This window comes from Corvus cornix, chromosome 1, assembly GCF_000738735.6.
Source record: "Corvus cornix cornix isolate S_Up_H32 chromosome 1, ASM73873v5, whole genome shotgun sequence".
Taxonomy (NCBI): Eukaryota; Metazoa; Chordata; class Aves; order Passeriformes; family Corvidae; genus Corvus; species Corvus cornix.
Window position 1 is genome coordinate 114,533,965 of NC_046332.1, and position 23,540 is coordinate 114,557,504.

Genomic DNA, 23,540 nt, shown 5'->3' on the forward strand with positions numbered 1-23,540 from the left:
GCAAAGCCCTGGCGTCTCTCTGGCATCGACCTTCTCTGTGGGGCAGACGAAGCAGCTCAGACGGAATCTCTTGGTGTGCTTTCTCTGCCTGCCTCGGCTCCCTGAGGCTTGGGGCTGGAACAGGACGGCCCCGCACACACCCGGCCCTGGGCCTGGAAGATACAGCAACCATTTCTTGGGCATAGAGCAGAGGATCCGGAATAGACTGTCGGCATAAATCACTCCAAGACAACGGCAAAGAAGACGAAGACAAGATGAAGAAGATGAAGAAGACGAAGACAAGGAAGAAGAAGACAAAGACAAAGATGAAGATGATGACAACAACAACGACGATGACAATGACGACAACAAAGCAGACGAAGAAGACAAAGATGAAGATGAAGACAATGATGACAACAAAGCAGATGAGGGCGATGAAGACTAAGAAGGTGGAGAAGACAAAGAAGAAGAATTTAAAAATACATAGAAGAAGAAGAATAGTAATAAGAATTTAAAGATATATATATAAGAAGAAGAGTAATAAGAATAAGAATTTTAAAATACATAGCAGAAGAAGAGTGATAGGAATAATAATAAGAATTTAGAAATACATAGAAGAAGCAGAGAAGAAGAGTAGTTAGAATAGCAAAGAAGAAGAGTAGTTAGAACAAGGAGAATAAGTCTAAGAAGAAGAATTTAAGAATAGAAAAATGAAGGTAAAATTCAGTGAATAAGTAAAACTAGCAAATAATTTATTTTAATTACATAAATTTATATTACAGTCTGTGATATAAAAGCATGAGTATACAATACGTTGTACTTATGAAACATTTTAATTTCCCAGAAAATAACCAAAGAAAGACAGAACAATGTTCCAATTACTGAAGAATTTGTGTCTTTTCTAATAAAGTTTGTAAGACGAAAGAAAAGAGTCTATGGATTTCATTTCTCGTCTCTCAGAGGTATTGATGCATTTTCACACTTGGCCCCAGTGAGTACCCTGAGAGCAGCAGCTGCTCAGCCCCAGCGGCAGCGGAGAGCTCCCGGCCGGGCCGGCAGGGCAGGGCTGTCCCTGCTCGCCCAAGGCGAACGAAAGCCGCACATTGAGCCCGGCTGGCAGAGAGCTGTGCTGGGAACGCCTTTGCAGCGGGGCTGCGCAGCCGGGACAGCGGAGCCGCCGCAGCCGCGCTCCGGCGCTGAGCACGGCCAGGGAGCCGAGCTGCCTTAGGAAGGAGCGCGAGTGTGGCGTGGGCAGGGAGGAAGGGCTGCTGCTGCCCAGGCTCGCTGCGCCTGGAAAGTGCTGGGAAGGCTCTTCTCACCCTTCGCACTTCTCTTCTGCACACAAAGGATCCGCCGGAAGGAACTTGCAGGTGCCCCTGTGCCTAAAACCTTGCACCCTCTGCTCCCCATATAAGATGTAAAACAGCTTTGCTTTTTTCATGTAAGCTTTTCAATGCCATGTTTCAGACACCTGGGTGTGAAACTGAAATATTGCCCATTTAGGTGATTTCCGACTACACTCTACAGTACCTTTGTTCCTAAGTCTTCTCTGTGTAAGCAATTAAGTTTTCAGAGGCATATGAAGTCAGTATGGGTTCTGTGTAAGAAAGAACCTCTCTAGCCCATAAATCTGTAAATCTACCTAAGCTGGAACAGTGTTGCTCATGGTTGAGGAGAGAGTACTTCCCATCCAGTTCTCCCTCCCCTTTACACTTTCCCTTGCTCAGCGCTTCTTCTTTGTTAGCAAAGGAGCTCAATACCTTCTATGTCTCCATTATGGTGATTTATTTTCACAATTCCTGAGGTTGGAAAAGTCCTCCCAGCCCATTGAGTCCAAGCTCTGCCCGATGCCCACCTTGTCCCCAGCCCAGGGCACTGAGTGCCATGTCCAGGCCTTCCTTGGGCACCTCCAGGGATGGGGACTCCAAACCTCCCTGGGCAGCTCTTTCCAAGGCCTGACCACCCTTGCCATGGAGAAATTGCTCCTGCTGTCCAACTCGACCCTTCCCTGGCACAGCTTGAGGCCGTTCCCACTCCTCCTGTTCTTTGTTCCTTGGGAGCAGAGCCCGACCCCCCCTGGCTTCACCCTCCTGTCAGCAGGTACTAAGGATTGTTCCCTTCTTAAGCCCTCTCCTCCTCCTCTGTGCTTTCCAAAAGCAAATAAGAATTACTGAAGGATGGCAAAGAAATCCCACATGAGTATTTGGGACTGCTTGTTCACCCATTTCTTCTGTCCACAGGGACAACCAAGTGTCTCCCTCCTCCCTTGCCCAATATCCAACAGCAGACAGTCCCTGGGCCAGCGTTCCTCTCTGTGGGACCACCAGGAGGGAAGTTTGAGGACTTATGCAGCCCTGAGGGAGGGAAGGCAGGAATTCTCCTTTCTTTCTTTCTTTTCCACACCAAAGGAGACCCCTGCCATTGGACGAGGAGTTGCTCTTGGTGGAGCTGCCCTGCTGGGCTCCAGCCTACACGAGAGGCTTGGGGGATGTCAGGTGTGGTCCCACCTGCAGGTTGGCACTTCAAAGCAGTGCCAGGAGTGGGGAAATTTGAAAATTGATTATCCAGAACCACACTTGATCTGTCTCCTCTCACTCACCAGACCTGCAGGAGGTGCTGGATAAATGATACATGGCAGGCCTGTGAAATCAGGAGCAACTCTGATTTTACTCCTTGTGTGCTGCAATGCAGCCTCGGAAAGGAGAGATGCTTTTGTGCACGTGTGCACACAGGTCTGAATCGTCCATGAGTTCCACATTGATTCTGAATCTTTGTATCCAGCTGTTCATTTTTCCCTGATCTTGCTCAGTTTTGCTTTAGTATTTCCAAAATAAAGAAGATCACAGGAAACAAACGTTTAAAAGGACAAGAACAACAGGAGACAAAACTGTGTAAGTTTTTTATAGCACAGTTTTTCTTTTATTCAATCTTTTGTCATAGAAATGTTGCTCCTAATAACCTCCTTATGACTTTTGAACCAGACGTTCATAATTATTTATTTTTATTATTTATTCTGCTTTTTGAACCCCAGGTACAACAGACGGGTGCCATCGAAAGTAGTGTTCTCCCCCAAAGGAGACTCAAACACTCGTTTCTTTCTCCCAAAGAGGCTGAACCCCGTGTGTTTCGTGTCCCATCGATGGCACAGCCCGGCGCTGGTATCTGCACAGGGCATTTAGGGCCTGGGGCAGCCGTGTGGCGATGCTGGCGCAGCCGAGCCCAGCCCTTGGGGCCGCTGTCCGTGTGCATTTGGAAGCGCACGGACACAATTCCCAGCCCCGTCCGGCTTTGTGCTTCATGTTTCTGTCGCCTGTGCGGGCGGAGCGGGGCCGGCGGGAGCCGCGCTCCCCTCAGAGCCCCTGAGGGCGGCAGCAATGGCGGCGCCGCTCCCCAGGCGCCCCTCAGCGCCCGGGCCCTGCCCCGGCGGGCGGGGAGTGCTCGGCAGCGCCCTGGTGGCAGCAGGGACTGAGGCCCTGAATTACCAAAATATGGGTATTGATCTGATATCTATACCCAAATGAGACAGGCAAAGACTCTCTACCTGTTTAGAGTTAGAAAGTGTATGTTTATTCCAGTGCTGGGCAGCTGGATGGGATAATTCCCTGATACGTGGTGCAAGATACAAGCCAATACAAAGTCTATTTATCTACAAAAGTTATGAATATCCAAAATACCAAAGCAAATGTATAACATTAACACCTCCCATTCTCCGCTTCATCTGGAAATTAGCTTAAATTTCATTATGCGTGGTATGCTCCCTAAATTGGGTCGGTGGTCACGAAGATGAAGTAAAAGTTGTCTTCCTCGCTTTGACCTTTCTGCCTTCCTGGGTTTTGACAATACAAATTACTTTTGGTGACCTTCCAGTTCCTTCTTGTGTTACTTTGGCTAGATTCTCAGATGAGGAGGAAATTGATAGTTGTTTACTGTACCCTAGATCTACTTATCAATATTTCTGTTTCTCATTCTAAGCACAGCTAAAAAAACATAGAAATGACAGCTAATCAGTTATTTAGTAATCAGTTACTTGCATCTTGAAATCTCATTTAAGGTTGAGCTCTTCTTAACTAACTATTAATTGATTACACTCATTCTATTTTAACTAAATTCAGCACAGCGAACCTTCTAACTAAATCTTTATGTTTCTTTTAAAATTCTGTGTTTCACCCCAGCCTCAGGCTCTGTCCCCGAGGCACCGAACAGGCGAGGGGAGACCTGCAAGAGTCGCTGCCTGAGGCATTGCCCCGACCCTGGGGCGGCACCTGGCCCCTGGCCTTGTGGGACCGTGCGAGCTTCTCGTGCTCCCACTTCTCAAGCTTGTCCAGGTGCCTGTGGATGGCCCCGTCCTTGCGTGGTGCCCCTGCCCCGCTCAGCTTCCCGTCCCCTGCAAAGGCGCCGAGGGCGCGCTCGGAGCCGCCGGGTGCCATTGCTAAAGGCGCTGGCGAGCCCTGGGGCCCAGGCAGAGCCCTGAGGGACAGCCCTGGTCCCCGGCCTCCCGCGGGACGCGGAGCCGCTGCCCACGAGTCCCTGGCACGTCCGTGTGGCCAATTCCTCGTGCCCTGCACAGCGCAGCCTGCAAACGCAGGGCTCTGCAGTGTGGGCCTGGGGCTGTCCTGTGGGAGCGTGGCCAAAGGCCCTCAGGGCTCTGGGCACAGCAGGGGCCACAAGGCCACAAGTCCAGGGGCTTCTCCATGCCAGTTCCTGTCGGCTCCACTGTTGTTGGGGTGCCAGGGGTGGCCCTTTGTGACCCAGGCACGTGGCGTCAGAGTCCTTTGTGATGTGGGACATGGTGGTGGCCAGAGATCCTTGTGACATCAGGGAGCCCGGCCCTGGCTGAGGGTATCTAAGGGACGCAGAGCCCTGCGGTGCCCATCACAGGAGAGCCGCTCTCTGAGTAGGAAGCAGCTCCCTGCGCTCGTCTGCTCTATATGTCAATAGCGCTAGACGACAATAGCGCTAGACGACATTAGCAGTAGACGAATATAGTGACGAGGACAGAGCCAACTCCAACTCCCGGTCCCCCAGCCCAGCTGGCTGGAAGCCCAGGCCCCCAGCGGGCAGTGGACAGGGGCAGTGTGCAGGTCAGCCCTGCCACTGTCAGAGACTGAGGAGGAGGAGAGGCCCTTTGCCGACATGGACCGAGAGTTTTCCCAGAGGGAAGGTGCTTGTGACCAGGGGCTTTTCCACGGAGACATCACAGTACAAGAGACATACCAAGAGCAAGAGGTACTGTGTGTCCAAGAAATTTCCCAATGGGGAGCCAGCAGGAGCCTGTACCAATGCCGGGTGTGTGTGAGTGTTCGAGAGGTTTCCCGGTACAGAGCTGAGACACACCAAGAGTTTTATGAACGGGAAGAAACTGTCAGAGTCCAGGAGCTGTATCAGTGGGAGGAAGATGGTGAGACATACGAAGAGGTGCGTGAATGGGAAGAACGTGTGACAACCCAAGAGGTGTTCCAATGGGGCCATGAAATCAACTCCGAGATCTGGGACAGACCCTTGCACCCCATGAGCAATGAGGGGCCCCAGACTTGTCCCCCCGTGGGGCCCAGCTCTCCCAGCCCCATGGGCACAGAGGTGGAAGCAGAGGCAGCGCCTGCCCTGCGCAGCTCCTCTCCTGCCCCGGGCACTGCCATGGAGGCTGAGCCAGCAGCTGCTGCCCCATCCAGAGATGCTGAGGAGGAGGAGCCCCCCAAGCCTCTTGTTCCGGATGAAGAAAAGGCAGCAGCTCCGTCTGTCACCAGTGAGGAGCTGCCATCAATAGGGACACGGAGCCCACCCAGTGTCCCCTTCAACACCCCAGCCAGCAGCCAGGCTTCACTCTACCTGGAGCAGAACATCACCGGGGAAATGCTGAGCCAGGCACTGCTGGAGATGCTGGAACTGAGGCAGCAGCGGGAGGAAGAATATGCGCTACAGCAATGGATGGCTTTAGAAACAGCACAGCCGCGTTCTCCCAGCCCCGTGGGCACAGAGGTGGAAGCAGAGGCAGCACCTGCCCTGCGCAGCTCCTCTCCTGCCCCGGGCACTGCCATGGAGGCTGAGCCAGCAGCTGCTGCCCCATCCGGAGATGACGAGAAGGAGGAGCCCCCCAAGCCTCTTGTTCCAGAGGAAGAAACTGCAGCAGCTCCGTCTGTCACCAGTGAGGAGCTGCCATCAATAGGGACACGGAGCCCACCCTGTGTCCCTTTCAACACCCCAGCCAGCAGCCAGGCTTCAGGGTACCAGGAGCCGAACATCACTGGGGAGATGCTGAGCCAGGCGCTGCTGGAGATGCTGGAACTGAGGCAGCAGTATGAGAAAGAGTATGCAATCCAGCAGTGGATGGCTGTAGTAGCAGCAGCTACAGCCCAAAGGGAAGAGAGCTCGGTGCCTGCCCCACACAGCCCTCCCAGCCCCTCGCCTGCCCAGCTAGGAGCCCAGGCCCTCAGTGAGCAGCAGGAGGAGGCAGCAGCAGGGTCAGTGGTGCCAGTGCAGGGGAGGATGGAGGACTCTGATGAAGAAATGAAATTTTGGCAATTCTTGGATGATCTGGAGCCTTTCCTGGTGAGAGACCCAGAGCAGTCCCAGGAGTCACTGCCAGGCCAGAGCATTCCTTTGGGAGAGGGGATCCCAGAGCTAGTGCCGGAGAACTGGGAAGATGAGACCGCCCATGGCATCTGGAACAGGCCCTTGCACTCAGAGGATGAATGGGACGGGGTCAGTGTCCTGGAGCTGCCCGCAGAAGACAAAGAGCAAAAACGCAGAGCTTTTGCGGCAGACGGGCTCCCAGTGCCTGTCCCCCGTGAGGCCTGGGTTGAGGGCCCGGCACCGGAGCCGTGCAGCCCAGGGCCGCTCTGTGCCTCGCCCACGGCCCTGCAAGGCCGAGCCCCTGTGGGACACGCGGCTTCTCCTGCCTTCGAGGAGCCGGTGCTTGAGGCAGGGACAGAGAGCCCGGTGCCTGCCCCCAGGAAACGTCCCTCGCGTTTCAGGCGGGCGCTGCGGGCGCTGCGGGGGCTGTTCCGGTGCCCCTGCCTGGCGCCACAGCCCGAGGACTGAAACAGACGAGGAAGAAGATGAGGAAGATGAAGACAATGAAGAAGATGATGAAGACAAAGAAGATTCCAGCAGGAGGCAAAGCCCTGGCGTCTCTCTGGCATCGACCTTCTCTGTGGGGCAGACGAAGCAGCTCAGACGGAATCTCTTGGTGTGCTTTCTCTGCCTGCCTCGGCTCCCTGAGGCTTGGGGCTGGAACAGGACGGCCCCGCACACACCCGGCCCTGGGCCTGGAAGATACAGCAACCATTTCTTGGGCATAGAGCAGAGGATCCGGAATAGACTGTCGGCATAAATCACTCCAAGACAACGGCAAAGAAGACGAAGACAAGATGAAGAAGATGAAGAAGACGAAGACAAGGAAGAAGAAGACAAAGACAAAGATGAAGATGATGACAACAACAACGACGATGACAATGACGACAACAAAGCAGACGAAGAAGACAAAGATGAAGATGAAGACAATGATGACAACAAAGCAGATGAAGGAGATGAAGACTAAGAAGGTGGAGAAGACAAAGAAGAAGAATTTAAAAATACATAGAAGAAGAAGAATAGTAATAAGAATTTAAAGATATATATATAAGAAGAAGAGTAATAAGAATAAGAATTTTAAAATACATAGCAGAAGAAGAGTGATAGGAATAATAATAAGAATTTAGAAATACATAGAAGAAGCAGAGAAGAAGAGTAGTTAGAATAGCAAAGAAGAAGAGTAGTTAGAACAAGGAGAATAAGTCTAAGAAGAAGAATTTAAGAATAGAAAAATGAAGATAAAATTCAGTGAATAAGTAAAACTAGCAAATAATTTATTTTAATTACATAAATTTATATTACAGTCTGTGATATAAAAGCATGAGTATACAATACGTTGTACTTATGAAACATTTTAATTTCCCAGAAAATAACCAAAGAAAGACAGAACAATGTTCCAATTACTGAAGAATTTGTGTCTTTTCTAATAAAGTTTGTAAGACGAAAGAAAAGAGTCTATGGATTTCATTTCTCGTCTCTCAGAGGTACTGATGCATTTTCACACTTGGCCCCAGTGAGTACCCTGAGAGCAGCAGCTGCTCAGCCCCAGCGGCAGCGGAGAGCTCCCGGCCGGGCCGGCAGGGCAGGGCTGTCCCTGCTCGCCCAAGGCGAACGAAAGCCGCACATTGAGCCCGGCTGGCAGAGAGCTGTGCTGGGAACGCCTTTGCAGCGGGGCTGCGCAGCCGGGACAGCGGAGCCGCCGCAGCCCGCGCTCCGGCGCTGAGCACGGCCAGGGAGCCGAGCTGCCTTAGGAAGGAGCGCGAGTGTGGCGTGGGCAGGGAGGAAGGGCTGCTGCTGCCCAGGCTTGCTGCGCCTGGAAAGTGCTGGGAAGGCTCTTCTCACCCTTCGCACTTCTCTTCTGCACACAAAGGATCCGCCGGAAGGAACTTGCAGGTGCCCCTGTGCCTAAAACCTTGCACCCTCTGCTCCCCATATAAGATGTAAAACAGCTTTGCTTTTTTCATGTAAGCTTTTCAATGCCATGTTTCAGACACCTGGGTGTGAAACTGAAATATTGCCCATTTAGGTGATTTCTGACTACACTCTACAGTACCTTTGTTCCTAAGTCTTCTCTGTGTAAGCAATTAAGTTTTCAGAGGCATATGAAGTCAGTATGGGTTCTGTGTAAGAAAGAAACTCTCTAGCCCATAAATCTGTAAATCCACCTAAGCTGGAACAGTGTTGCTCATGGTTGAGGAGAGAGTACTTCCCATCCAGTTCTCCCTCCCCTTCACACTTTCCCTTGCTCAGCGCTTCTTCTTTGTTAGCAAAGGAGCTCAATACCTTCTATGTCTCCATTATGGTGATTTATTTTCACAGTTCCTGAGGTTGGAAAAGTCCTCCCAGCCCATTGAGTCCAAGCTCTGCCCGATGCCCACCTTGTCCCCAGCCCAGGGCACTGAGTGCCATGTCCAGGCCTTCCTTGGGCACCTCCAGGGATGGGGACTCCAAACCTCCCTGGGCAGCTCTTTCCAAGGCCTGACCACCCTTGCCATGGAGAAATTGCTCCTGCTGTCCAACTCAACCCTTCCCTGGCACAGCTTGATGCCATTCCCTCTCCTCCTGTTCTTTGTTCCCTGGGAGCAGGGCCTGACCCCCCCTGGGTGCACCTTCCTGTCATGGATATTTAGAGAGCAATAATATCACCCCTGTCCCTCCAAAATTTTCTTTAGGCTAAACAACCCCACCACTTATTTAACCCTGGTGTGGTTATTTAATAATTCTTGATACTTGCATGGATGGGAGAGGTGGGCTGATTTTTTGTTTAATATTATCTGCTCTAAGTGTCAGACCTGTCCTGTGGCATTAAGTGGTTGTTAATTTTTTTCTCAATTTCTTTTATATTATGATTTAAAGGATATTGCCCTCTGTAATGAAACTATTTCCTTTCTGTCTTCTCTCTGTTGGATTGCTTTCCCAGTGATGCATGTGGGAGCAAGCATCCTGACTACACTTAATTATTAAAAAGTCATTGTTCAAATAGGACTCGGAAGAAAAGGAGTTATTTCTTGCTGCATATTACTGAATACTAGTTCATAATGGGTTTCAACCCTGTGTATTTCTCCCCTAATTCTGGAGCCTGATATATTTTATAATACATAGATACAGGTACATATATTGTAAGAGCTACCATCTACTAGAGAAATTTAGCAGACATGAAAAAGAAAAGATATTGTTTACCTCAGTGTAAAAGTTTTGGAAAAGCGCACACAGCTTAGACTACAGTATTTTTTAAGTGGAAATATTAACTGGGTGAGGCTTAAGTTTGAAATGTGTTCTAAACATGCTATTTTAATTTATTGCATTGTGAGAAGCACTATAGAGTAAACATGTACTGTGTAGATTTTAGGTGGTTTTGTTTCCTTGCTTTTAGAGTGGGCGTAAAAAAGAACAGAGGCACTTCTGCAGGTGTCAAATGATCAAAACTGCACATGACCATATCCACCACGGTATTTTCCACATATTCTAGAGCTAAGCATAAAAAATTCATATTTGAAGAAAATTTAACCTGTAATACTTTTATTTTGAGAGAATAATGGGAGAAACTCTGACCTTGAACATGTCAGTCTTGTTTGGTTTTAGAGATTGTTGCTTTGCTGGGTGGGGTGGGTTGGGACTGCTCCTAACCCTGTTTAACTTGCAAGCACTGCAGGTGTGAGCAGCTTCACTGCCTTTCTAACACCCACAGTTCTGCTGCTGAATTGCATCGTATCATCCTGCAATAGTGAATTAAACTGGATTAATGCATTGGTTCTTTTCCCCATATTTTACTTCAGATCCCTCTTGTATGGTTACTAATTTTGATACAGACCATGGCACATTTCTTTCCTTCTTTCCTCACATTTTCCTTAAAGATCCCTTCTTTTTGCACATGAAGTGCATATAAAATATACATGAATTGATACTTTTATGCATTTACAGCAAGCACTTGGTAAGCTTGGAACTGGCAGCTTCAAACCTGGCAAAAAAAAAAAATCTTCAGGACCTTTGTCATCCATCCTTCAGTGTGAGAGTAACAACCTGCATATATTTTAAGCCCTGCAAATTCTTGTGTCTTTCAGGACCTAGATTTCTCATCACATCCACGGGAGCCTTGTATATTTTAGACGTACAGAATGAAGATGGACTGTACAACTACCGATGTATCACAAGGCACAGATACACTGGAGAAACGCGACAAAGCAACAGCGCAAGACTTTTTGTATCAGGTGCTCCTTTTCTGTATCCTGCTAAATGAAATGCTGCACATGTCTCTCTCTAGTGTGCTCAGCTGGCAAGACACGTTCTTGTGTGCAACAGCCACCTTTCTATCAAATGGAAGTGGGGAGCTGCTGCAAAATCAAATGGGCCATTTAAAAATCCTTTATTTTTCATCTGTTTTTCACCTCTTAGTCGCTATTTCCTGAAGGCCTGTAGGGTTCGCCTGCATTCAGCACGGTGATTTTTAGCAGGTTTAGAGTACTTTATAAAAGGACTGCAGATGGGATTCATCCCTTCAAAAGTAGACTTATGCAGGGAAAGGATTTAATTGCCTTAACTTCCCTGTGTAACCAAAGAAGAGGGACACTTTTAGGGGTAGTGTACCTGTCCTACTTTGGGGTGATCTGAACTGCCCCATGGTGCCTATTTCTCTCTGTTGACCACAGCAGGAGCTCAGGACATTTCACTCAGCTGTAGATATTTCTGCTTCAGGAGTCTCAGGTTAACTGAGGTGCCTTTCAGCCTTCCTTTTCATTCATCTCACTCCTACCCTGGGGAAAACAGCATGTTCCCCTGATTCCAGGAGGGATTTCCAGCCGTAAGGAGCACATGACCTGTGCCAATGCATCCAGGGGTGCTGCAGGCACCAGAGGGGCTGGCTGGAGGCTCTCCATGCTCAGGGCTGAGTCCCAGGGTAATTTGTGCAGCAGATGGGAAAATGGGAAGGTGGATGGGCTATTTTAACTTTTCCTTGTAGTTTTAAATTGTCTCCTGATTGCTGTGTGTGTGATGGATGCTTGGGTTCCCCACACACAGTCATCACACACTCGGGGCTCTCAATACGGTGCTGCTCCAATCCAGCTTTTCCCCCATTTTTCCTCTGTGGGAGGCAGTGCCAGTTGAGGTTGAAGTGAAGGAGGAGCTGATCCCAAGACTGGGTCTGGAACTTGCTCTCAAATATGTCTGTGTAGGATTAGCACTTCTCCACCTCCCCTTCCTGTCCCTCATTTGCTGCTTGTCTGTAACTGCACCCTGTGTTTGCACGGGAGCAAATCCAGAGGGGTTTTCCTACATCCACAGAGCTCACTGGGGCTGTATCCCAGACTGTCTCCCTGTATCCTTACCCTACATAAATCATGCCCACCATCCCACTGAAAGCCCCACATTCCTTTTTCTCCTTTTCCCTGCTGCTAAGTTGCCCTAAAGGTCAGTCAGGATTTGGTGACTTTCCCAATCTAACAGTCAGTGCGATCATTCCCGTTTTGACCCTGTCCTCTCCTCATTTGGTCCTTTTGTCAGAATAAAACTCTAGTGGTGACTTCTCAGCTCTCCAGTCCTCTGTTTGAGAGCCCTAAGGGACACAGAGGTGAGCACAAAGTTTTCCATTATTGACATACTTCCTTCCCTCCTCCAAAATGGACGTTGAAGTATTTTGGAGCCTTCTGAACACACAGGCCAGTTCTTAAATATAGTAATGATTAAAAAGAAATAGTGGGATTGTTCAGGTTAGAATAACTTACCAGTCAGATCCCGGAGTTTCTCCCTTTGATAGGTGTCCCCTGTGGGTAGAATTCTTGCCTTTGCTTTCCCCTGCCACATGAAGAAATTCTCCTGCACAATAATCTGCCTGCTGTGGTCTTCTAGGAACAGGAAGGGTTCTACCCTTCCAACTGGTTCCATAATATGGTCTGCTTCCATGTGAAATCATGCTAAGGCTGAGCCAGTGGGAACAAATAAAATCAGGGTTGTATCTTGGTTACCATAGGAAAAATTCTGGTTATCTCACTGAACAAAAGGGGGAACATGAAAGCTCTGTCTTGTTTGAAATTTAGGACAAACACCCTAAAAGCTGTGCTCTGTCTGGAGTTGCCTTTTGAGTTCTCCTCCACAGACCAAACTGAAAGAGCAAATTTTACCTATATGCTATAAGTGACTTTTTTAATCCAACAGGGTTAATTATTCTTGATCAGGGCTAGAGTGGGCTCTGATTTCCAGTCCTGTTACTCTACTGAACAAATGCAGCAATCAAAGGCAGAGTTTGTCCTTTTTTATTTCTCCAAAGGGTTTTACTTTGTTTTAACTGGAATTTATATTTTAAGAGAGTGAGTCCTTTAAGAACTGGGATCAGGGAATCCATGTACACAGTTCTGAAAGGTCTACTTGCATGAGACGTACAATTTTGCCTGCCTTTTCCATCTATATATGTTCTTCACTCTTTTGGGCATGAAATAGTTTGTGGTGGAAATTTCTCATGTTTCCTGGCCACATTTAATACAAGTTAAGCTTCATTATTGTTTTGAAAGAGTGAGAATGGTAATGTGCCGATAACAGCAAATTTAAAAAAAATAGCAAAAATAGTGAATAGTTAATATGCTTATGACCAAAATGAAGTTCCAAATTTCATTTGGAGTAAGAACACCTCCTTGAAATCACATGGCCTTTTTAAATAAAATTAAAATCAAATCCATTAACATGCAACAGAATATACTTCTAAGAACCATTATAATGTGCTTTTCCAATAGCAAATTTGTCCTGCCATGAATCCCAGCTCCCAAAATCATTACTGCTTCTTAACCCCAACACTCCGAAAAATCCTTATGATTTTTAAAGCATAACAATTTCCTTCTTCTGTCCTTCAAAGAAGGTCCGAAGTAGAATATTTTAGAACGGTATTTTGCCTCAGTTTTTCACCATTGTCCTTGCTGGAAGTCATTTGCAGCTGACTTAAAGCATGGCAAAGTAATAATTCAAAAGACCCTAAACACATATTGGAACTGGGTTTTGTTACTTTGCTATTTTTTGCCTCATTGCAGGTGATTGCGAATGAATGCTGGGATTCTGTTTTGTGCTTTGTTTGGTTTTTCATTTGGGTTTTTTTTTCCCTAACTGGAATATATGCATTGTAGGAGCTCTAAATAGGAGTCTGTTCCAGGGACAACCCAAGAAATGTTTTTACTGTCCATTTAAATATATAAGCACAGAGTTGAAGAAAGCAGGTCACTGGAATCACATCTTGTGTATCCCTGAATATATTTTAAAAACCTCCTCTATACCAGCAGGGTGAAATCTTCTTCAGTATGTAGGCAAATCCTAGTTTAGCTGTCCTGCAGCTGGGACTCCAGGCTGTGCTGCTCCTGACAAAGGCTCAAGTTGAGAAGGAAAAAAGCGAAGTGACCCTGGGATAGAGAATCCAGGGTCTGCTGTGCTGCTTGAGTAGGAATGCACAGACAATGCCTCTAAAAGACAGTTCTACTTTTTTATTACTTAAATATTTAATCATTACTTGCAACTGAAGAAATTGATTTCCTGTAAATGTAACCTTCTTAAGAGCCCGAAGCTTTAATTTCTTGCCTGCTTGTGGTTTTACTGTCAGTTAATTCCCCACAAAAGAATCTGTGCCCTGGAAACAGGGACACCTGATGACCCAAACGGCGAGAGAGGAGCTTGGCTGATCAATTAGTCAAATTGACATTGGCCTTCCCAGCAGCATGCTGGCAGATTGTGCTTTCACTGAGCCAGACATAAACAGCATGGCAAGCTCAAAATATGTCCCATCTTGGTGCCAAATACAGACCTCGAGGCCACTGATTCATCCAAAATCACTCATTTAACCATTGCCGCCTCCTTCTTAATGAGACACTCAGCAAGCTGAAGGTGGCTTTGCCCTCAGTGGCTCAGTGTTTTCCTGGCACCTGGAAAGCAGAAAAACCTCTGTTGTCACCTTTCACTGCACTTGGCATTTTGGGGGCTTTATCTAGATATAGTCACCAAAAAAAAATATTATTTAGTCCATTTTTTTAATATCACAGTTTTGGTTTCTGCATTGATAGTTTAACTTGAGTAGCCTTAAGCTGTTTGCTGTCATGGGTACCGTCCCAGGTGTGGCTGAAGTTCATGGAGATATATCTAAGCTAGTTTTAAACCAGCTGGCTCAGGTACTGATTACTTTTGGAATAGCTTGAATTCAGCATGAACTGCTCCTCTAATCTCTCCAGTTCCTTATAGGGACCTGCTGCAGATGCCCTGTGAGCAGCACCTGAGTTTGCTAAGTTAAAATGCCACTTGAAAATGCCAGAATTGTGGCAATCACACCTACATTCAGTCAGCTGTGATTAGATATACCCAAAAAGAGGTCAGTGTGTCAGGTAGGAGCTGGTCAGCATGTGGAGTTTCTTTGTGAGACCAAAATCTTAGCAAGTGGGTGAGTGTGATGAGAAAATACTTTGATGAATATTTGCTCAGTGTTTTTGTTGCAATAGCTCCAGGATGGGCTGCACAAAATTTTAAATTGTGTCAACCTCTGTCTCCAAAAGTTTTCAAACTTGAGATCACAAACAAAGCACTATTTCTGATGGGTACATGCACCTCTGGTGAAGGCAATCCTGCCAGACTTGTGTGAGATACATAAATCCATGCCAGGTGCTGCACAAATGAGAGCTGCCGTTGTCAGCAAATTGAGCACAGAAAGATGCACTATTAAGCTGTAAGTTGGTCTTGTCACGTTAAGTTCTTTTTCCAGAGAAGAAGAAAAGACTTGTCTGTCAGTTAGACTACAGATAGAAATCCCTGTGCCTTTGCCCATTTCTCTCCTGACAAGGGAATAAATTGCTCCTTTAATTCAAAGCCTTTAGACCACCGAGAAGAAGGGACAATGTGCTGGCTTCAATCTAGTCTAAAAGTAGCGATAATTGTTAAGGCAACACATTTCTGGCTCTCCATGCCTCTCACAGGGAACAAGAAAGATGACCAGTGAAACATTTGCCATCTGGAAAAAATCCAGTGAGAGGATTTCCAAGCAGTGATGAGTTGCTTCAGCAGCATGTGCTGCTGGATCCCAGCCACCATGACTCAGACTGGTGGCTGGGTCAGAGAAGCAAACCGTAGTGCCCAAAACACCGGGCTGGCGAGTCGGAAAATGCAGGAGAAAATATATTGACATATTGGTTAGTGGATTAATTTTAAGGCTCTCACTGAAAAGAGTTCCTCTTTGTTTTCTGTTTCAGACCCAGCGAATTCAGCTCCATCTATCCTAGATGGGTTTGACCACCGCAAAGCCATGGCAGGACAGCGAGTGGAGCTGCCTTGCAAAGCATCAGGGCACCCAGCACCAAAGTACCGCTGGCTGAAGGACAACATCCCCTGGGAGCCCGACAGCCGCTTCCGGCAAACGGTCACGGGGCTGCTCATCGAGAACACACGGCCCTCAGACTCGGGCAGCTACGTCTGCGAGGTGTGGAACAACTACGGCACCGCCGAGATGATCGGGCGCCTCTACGTCAAACGTAGGTCGTGGGTTGATGCTATGAATGAGAGGGGAGAGCTTAGACAAGTCCCTGCCTTTGGCAGGTTTCTGGCAGTGGACAGCAGCTTTTATTGAGGAGGCCAGCACCCCAAAACCCACTCTCACTCGCAGGTCCTTAATAACGACTGATCAGGTCTATTACAACATGAATTATTTATTAAATAGACACAAGGAAAACACACATAAGACTTTCAACACACTTACCACACAGGATAACACAGAAAGAACTACTAGGAGATAAAAATACAGTGCATGATAATAAAGGTACCTATGTTACAGCTGGCGAAGAAATCGTATAGATTAGGGGCCAATGTCACTTACCAGTGCATGATAGTGGTGTGCAGATAGTGGTGTGCAGATTGAGATTAGGAGAATCATGTTCTCCTAATTTCTCTCAATCTCAGGGAAGTATGTCAATGCCAATGTCTCAGGATCGAGGAGAACTCTCCACACACTCAGAGAGTGTATAAGACATTTCTGATTTTATGAAAATCAAGTGGTCTTTTATAGTTCAAAAGTGCTTGTCTGTCAGTCACTTACTTCTGCTTATCCTTTTCCCATGCATTCAAGGCAGGATGTTTATTGCTGGCTAAGGGTGTTTTCAACCGAGATAATTCATCACAGGACAAACCATTCCAGCCTAGTTTAGCCATGGGGGAAGTAGCTAAGTCTTTTGTTGTGTCAGGGGATGGAAAGTCCTGTCACAGTTGACTGTTGGTGTTGTTGCCTGATATCGAAAGAGAAGAGCCCTTGCACCAGTGTTGAAATAGTAAAATAAAAAGCAAACCTTTGTTGGAAGCTTCCAGGTGTCCCAACAGTCATGGGCTCACTGGGTACTGGATCTCTACAATTTTATAAATTTAACAAATTAGCATTCTTTACAAATATCATCCAATGTGAAGAGCTGTTGGTAAGGCTATTTTTGGAGTTGGTCCACAGCTTCTTTGCCCCACTTCTTGTTATGTCTTCTCAGATTCTGGTCGGAAAACAAAATTTTCTTCTCATGGGTCCTCTACTTGAAAATAAGACAAAACAGTATTTCAGGAATGTGTTAGAAGGTTAGCATATTGTTCTAGAATCTAAGAGAAAGGGCAGGAAAAACACTAGGAGCTATATAAATATGTAATAGTATTCTACGGAGCCACGAATATATGAAAAATACAAAAAACCAAAACTTTTTAGGCATCAGCATGAAGTTGTTGCCTTACCTTGCTGTACCTTCTGTTTCCTTAATTTATCTTAGCGATGATTAAAGTCTTCAAAGTTGTGGAAGGACACAAGGCAAGCTCTGTGGAGATGAGTTAGTTGGGCAATTGAGCGATCAGAAGTGCAAATGGATGCAATTTCCAGTGTAGCTCTATAATTTATCACATGGAGGATATGTAATTTAGAAGCATGAATTGGGTGCTGGAAAAGAAATTGCAAATGTTCTCATAAATAAAGCTGCCAAACTCTCATTGCCATGACTCACGGTGCTCAGTAATATTGAATACTCATACCTCCCCTCAGTCGAGTATTCATGTGTGAATATTCTGAATGTTTCACAAATTCTACAAAGATAATTATTACTTCAGGAGCACCACACTGGAAAAGTGTTATTCTACTACTTTTGAAAAAAACCCAAAATTATTTCCTGGGATAGAAATAATGCTCTGTGAACTAACGTTTCCACCTAGACAGCATGACTAGCAAGCTGAAAAGGGAGAAGTTTGTGAGTAGTTCAGGCCATAAAAGCATCCTCACAAATAATTGCACATAATGTTTTTGGGCAAAATAAAACCAAGGTGAAAAATCTGCCATTCATGAGTTATAACTGAGGAACTTTGGTTCTAAATGTGTTCATCAAAATACATAAAAATACTCATAAAAATGCATTTCATTCCATCTGTCTTTTATGATGAAAAGTCAAAACTTGCAGAGACATGATGTAATTGTATTGCTGGTGATACCCAAAGCATCCCCAGTGCCTGGTGATGTGCTTTTCGTAATGACTCTGCACTCAGCCAGCCCGTAGAAATTCCCTGGATCAGGTTGGCAGGAAACAAAAGCTGTGCAAAGAAATTTTACCCTCCTCTGCAATGGAGGATGTGGCTTACTTGCATCATCATGGCTCTGGGATATCGGTGATGCACTTGAGTGTGACTATTTTGTGCAACTATTTTGTTTAGTGGGTCATTGCCAGGTTTGAGCCTTTGTGGTCTTTTTATAGGAAACAGAGAGATATTCAGTGACTTTTAACATAAATATGAATGTGAAGATTAACTATTGCCAGTACCATGGTAGAGAAAAGTTTTGTTATGTACATGTCTGTAATCCAGAATGTCTGATGCCACTGTGTGTTTTTTTCCAGGCCTCTGTCACTAATTAGCCACTATAGATTTATTCCAAGTTTTATGTTATAAAATATTAATAAAGTGAACAAGTTGCTTTTCTTTTTTAAGTGTGTCTGTGTGCATGTGTGTGTATGTTTGTATGCAAGCTGCCAAAAGAGAAAATAGGCGGGTCTGTATTTAGTGTCAGAGATAGTATCTGTGGTGATAGTAGTCCCTTATCTTTATAAGGAAGTCAAACCAATATATACAAAGCATGAGGTGAAATCTGTGTTCTGCAGTGCTGATAACTCCTAGGTGGCAGGATAAAGATTGTTTCCCTTGCATTTACATTTATGACTTTTCTTCAGTGCTGTTCATCCTCTTTTTCTTGCAATGTAAAACTCGCATTTTCCTGTCCTGCTGTTTCTTAAGGCTGACTTGAAAATACTGTAGTCCTCCCACATCGAAGCAGAAAATCTGGTGAGCCCACACACTAGAACACTTCCATGTGGACAGATCAGATGGATATCCATGGGTGTACCTGTGTTAACATCTTCCACCCTCCAAAGCTAATCTTGTCACTGGCATTTGCTGCACTTGTTCACATCAGGGAGTGGTTTGGGAAATTGTAAATTTGGTTCCTTTTGCAGGAAATTAAACCAGACAATGAGTTTCAGGAACACACTTAATGCACCAGTTTCAAAGATCCATTCTGAACTAAGGTGAAATAACATCCTGCCCTCCCAAAACATGTGTAGTGCCACGTTAAAGCCCTCAGCACTAATGGTGTTACGTGTAGGTCTGATCCTACTGCTTACCTGAGCATGGGACTACGTGAGGAATGGGTTATGCCTATAGACCTATTTCTTTCTGTCATGGATGTCAGTGGCAAAAATTTTTTTTTTAAGTAATGCTGTCATCTGTTACTTGGTTTTGTTTTGTCTTTTAAGAAGGATATGGCTGTGATTTTTATTTTTCTCCTTAATTGAGTGTTGATTTGCCACTTGCACATAAATGCACATTTATACTCAATATGCTCTATTTCCCTTTCTCTCTCCCTTACTTCGACTCAAACCTCCAGAACCACTAAAAGCCACCATCAGCCCGCGCAAAGTCAAAAGCAGTGTTGGTAGCCAAGTGTCCTTGTCCTGCAGTGTGACGGGAACTGAGGACCAGGAGCTGTCCTGGTACCGCAACGGGGAAATCATCAACCCTGGCAACAACGTCCGCATCACCGGCGTCAACCGGGAGAACCTGATCATGGATGGCATGGCCAAGAGTGATGGCGGGGCCTACCAGTGCTTTGTGCGCAAGGACAAGATGTCAGCTCAAGACTATGTCCAGGTGGTACTGGAAGGTCAGTCTCTACCTGTCTAGCAATTTTGGTTTCCAAAATATCGCACAAGTCATCTTTGGTGCTATCATTTTAGAGTGGCGATGCCTTAAAGATCTGGAAATGAAACAAAACACTTTCGAGACAATATTAGTATAGGTGGTAATATCAAAGCTGGTCTTCAGTTGGAGGGCTCCAGGGGCAGATAAGGAAAAATTCCCACCCCACATAGGGCGAATGCATTTCATAAATTTAGCAAATTAGCATAATTGACAAGAATTCCCAATTAGAACCACAAGTAATGAGGTAATTCTCCCCCTTGGTTCCACCTCTTCTGGAGCCCTTCTTTTTTGCTGCCAGCTGTGCTAGCTGAACTTCGTTTATGGGAAAGTGTCTTGGAGGGGTAGCTCATCCTTGGTTCCCAGGAAAAAGCAAGATGGGATTGGGGCTTTTGGAATGTGTTCTGTCTCTCTATCAGGGTAGGAAAATTACTGAGGTTATCTAGGAACTATGTACGTATACAGTAATAGTCTACAGTTATGAATATATATGAAGAATATATAAAAGCAAAAATCATTTTGGCATCAGTGGAGCTTAAAAAAGAGAGGATACTTATGAAATGTCCATGGGATTTATTGTGCCCCACTCATAACAGAATGGAAAAATTGATTTAAAAACAAAAATCCTTCCCAAGCAGGTCTCTATTAAAAATCCAAACATTGCTCTTCTGTTTGGTCGTGTTGGCTGGAGGCTTGGAGATCATCTTAAATAACTGATACAATGTTCTACGTGCTAATCAAGTGAGGAAAGTCATCAATTTGCACAGAGGCAGCTCACTAATGAGGCCGTGGTGCAGGCATGGCATGGACATTATTTTTAGAGTCTCTATAGAAGAAGAAGAGATTACCTGCCTGGACCAAGTTACCTCGGCAACCATCTCCCGTGACTAGGAAAGCCTAAAGAGCATATTGGTAATCTATCATGGTGTCGGGAGAGTGCAGGTTATCAGAGAGCAACAGCAGGGAAGATTTCAAAGACACTCAGGTCTCACTGGGAAAATAATGTCTGCTTTCATCTCAAAAAAAGCCTGTCACTTGAATTAAAAAAAGAGGGGAAAAAAGAGGAGGAGGGGTGGCAGAGGTACATAGTGTGCACACTCACAGATTTATTGGTCCTGTGTCAGCTCCCTTTCAGGATAAAAAGCCTTTTTTTTGTTGCTGCTGTTCTGTCTTCTGAGGGGTGACAGTATCCAGTGCACCACAAAGGAAAGGAAGAGAGTCAGGAATCAAAATAAAGAAATAAATTAGAAACTCTGTCTCCTAACCAATGGGACAGAAATGAAAGAGAGAGAGGGCAAAGGGAAAAAAAAAGAAATAATAATAAAAAAAAAAAAAAACGCTCTTCCAGGGATGCTGAGGCCTTTCAGCATTCTGAGAATGCCAGTGCTTACCTTTTTACCATGTGGAAAACAAGGGAATTTTAAAGTAACATTTTCAAAGGAAAACAAACCTGCATTGCATGATCGCAGAAGGAACCTCCTAACTAATACCAGGGTGTCAGCACTCTTAAATGTTACCCCACTGAACACTCTGGAGAGGTGGGTACTTAATCCTGCTCCCTGCTTACAAAGTTTCTGTGCCCACCCATTTTCTTTATTCATTTGTCTGGTAGAGGCTGAGTATTTTGGGAGACAGCTCACAAGATAAAGCATCTGAATGCTCTCAATCAGAGAAATATTTCTCTGTAGCACAAAATGACCACAGAAAAAAATTGGCATCACTGCTATTGCTGGCAATGTGTATTCAGAAAAGCTTAATTTAATACTTTCCTAAATGGGGCATTGTGTGTCAGGACTAAACTGCTGTGTGAAATCAGCCTATGCAAGTTGTGCCTGGATCTTGACAACAGGATTCAGCCTTAACTTCCCAAAGAGCTAAAATCTACCAGGAGAAGAGAATGTCCAAATGTGTTGAAGTTTTGCTGTGTGTCTTTTATAATGAACTGCATATGGTTTTAAAACTTTACTGCAGGAACCCGGCAGTTCATAGAGATGCCTGATCCATCTATTCAAGTGTTTTTCCTACAGCAGAGCCACTACCAGGTTTCTCAGAAGATGAAAAAGAAACTTGCCATAAGCAAAGGGTCATTTAAGTCCTCTACTGGCATAATTTTTCTTTTTCCATTCTCAATAATTAGGGTGACATCCTGGAAAAAAATTGTTTGTGTTGCTTCTAAAAAAGATCTTGGCTCATGGGATATGGTCCAGGATAGAGGGGACAAGCTTTATACCATGTAAGCACTGTGTTCCTGCTTTTCCTTCCCTCGGCAGACGGAACTCCCAAAATCATCTCTGCCTTCAGCGAGAAGGTGGTGAGCCCAGGAGAGCCAGTGTCCCTCATGTGCAACGTGAAGGGGACTCCCCTGCCCACGATCACCTGGACACTGGACGAGGATCCCATCGTGAAGGACGGCAGCCACCGGATCAGCCAGATCATCACATCTGAGGGCAACGTGGTCAGTTACCTGAACATCTCCAACACTCAGGTCCGGGACGGGGGCGTTTATCGCTGCACTGCCAACAACTCTGCGGGAGTCATCCTGTACCAGGCTCGAATAAACGTAAGAGGTGCTTGTCAAATCAGCTCCTCAAAAAAAACACACATTACTCATTGTAGTGGAGAAGAAGATTGTTGCATGTGATGAGATGATTCTTGGAATGCCAAAAAACCAACTTACTGTTTTTTCCTCTCCTTTTCTCCCCTGCTCTCTTTCCCCACCCTGCCTCTCCAGCCCCATCTAGAAAGTGTATGGTATGGTTAAATGTTGGAAGAACCCTTTGGCTTGTGTCCTTTAGTCTATTTTTCCTATACTCATCTTTAATAGTTCACAGTCTCTTTGCTTTAATCCTGCTGTGCATGTTCTGTTTTTCTTTTCCTTTCCTCCTTTACTTGTCCAACATCCATTGTAATTATTCATGTATACAGAACTTTAGCTTGAATTTCCAGCTCTACATGGCATAATACCCATCCTCATGGTATTATACTTTATATACCTAGCAAACAAAAAAGCTAACTGTGTCAGTGTTCTCATGTGTAACAGGATTCTAGCTTCATATCAGTGTTAGTATTTCACATTAATTAAATCACACTCAGCCTTTTAATTTGTAACGCAGCAAAGATTTTATCAGGCAAGTGTTGGATAACAGATATATACTCCCACATAATTAGTATGGATGCTGCAGGGTAAGGAAAAACTAGAGCATACAAAGATTAGGGAAACTGCTTAAGTAGCTCTTAAAAGGAAAAATCTGTCAAATGCTAAAGAAGTGTGGTGTGAGCCGCATCCGTTAACATTTGTATATCCAGAAATAATTCAGACATTCCCTCGAGCAAACATGCCTTTAAATTGTCTTCAAGAGTTTCTTTCTTTTGCCTTCTCAGGGCCAGCGAGCATTCGGCCGATGAAGAACATCACAGCCATCGCTGGGCGGGACACCTACATCCACTGCCGCGTCATTGGGTACCCCTACTACTCCATCAAGTGGTACAAGAACTCCAACCTGCTCCCCTTCAACCATCGCCAAGTGGCGTTCGAGAACAACGGAACGCTGAAGCTCTCGGACGTGCAGAAGGAGGTGGACGAGGGCGAGTACACCTGCAACGTCCTGGTCCAGCCCCAGCTGTCCACCAGCCAGAGTGTGCATGTGACAGTGAAAGGTGAGGACAGCTGGGAAAAGCAGAGCCCGGCTAATTCCTGGGTCATCTGTGGGGTTGCACACGTAGGATTGTCCTGGCAGTCGGATAATGAGCGCTTGAGGAGGTTAATCCAGATTTGTGTTTATTTT

The 23,540-nt window shown here is 45.8% G+C and overlaps 1 protein-coding gene across 2 annotated transcripts in view; it reads left to right on the plus strand.

Annotated features, from left to right (window-relative positions):
- The window catches only part of DSCAM (DS cell adhesion molecule), a 445,238-nt gene that overhangs the window by 257,302 nt on the left and 164,396 nt on the right, over positions 1-23,540 (plus strand). For both annotated transcript variants that reach the window (XM_039553264.1, XM_039553256.1), the window contains exons 4-8: positions 10,611-10,757; positions 15,753-16,031; positions 19,445-19,720; positions 22,026-22,322; positions 23,137-23,412. In XM_039553264.1, the coding sequence (XP_039409198.1) occupies positions 10,611-10,757; positions 15,753-16,031; positions 19,445-19,720; positions 22,026-22,322; positions 23,137-23,412 (1,275 nt within the window). The remainder of the gene's footprint in view (positions 1-10,610; positions 10,758-15,752; positions 16,032-19,444; positions 19,721-22,025; positions 22,323-23,136; positions 23,413-23,540) is intronic.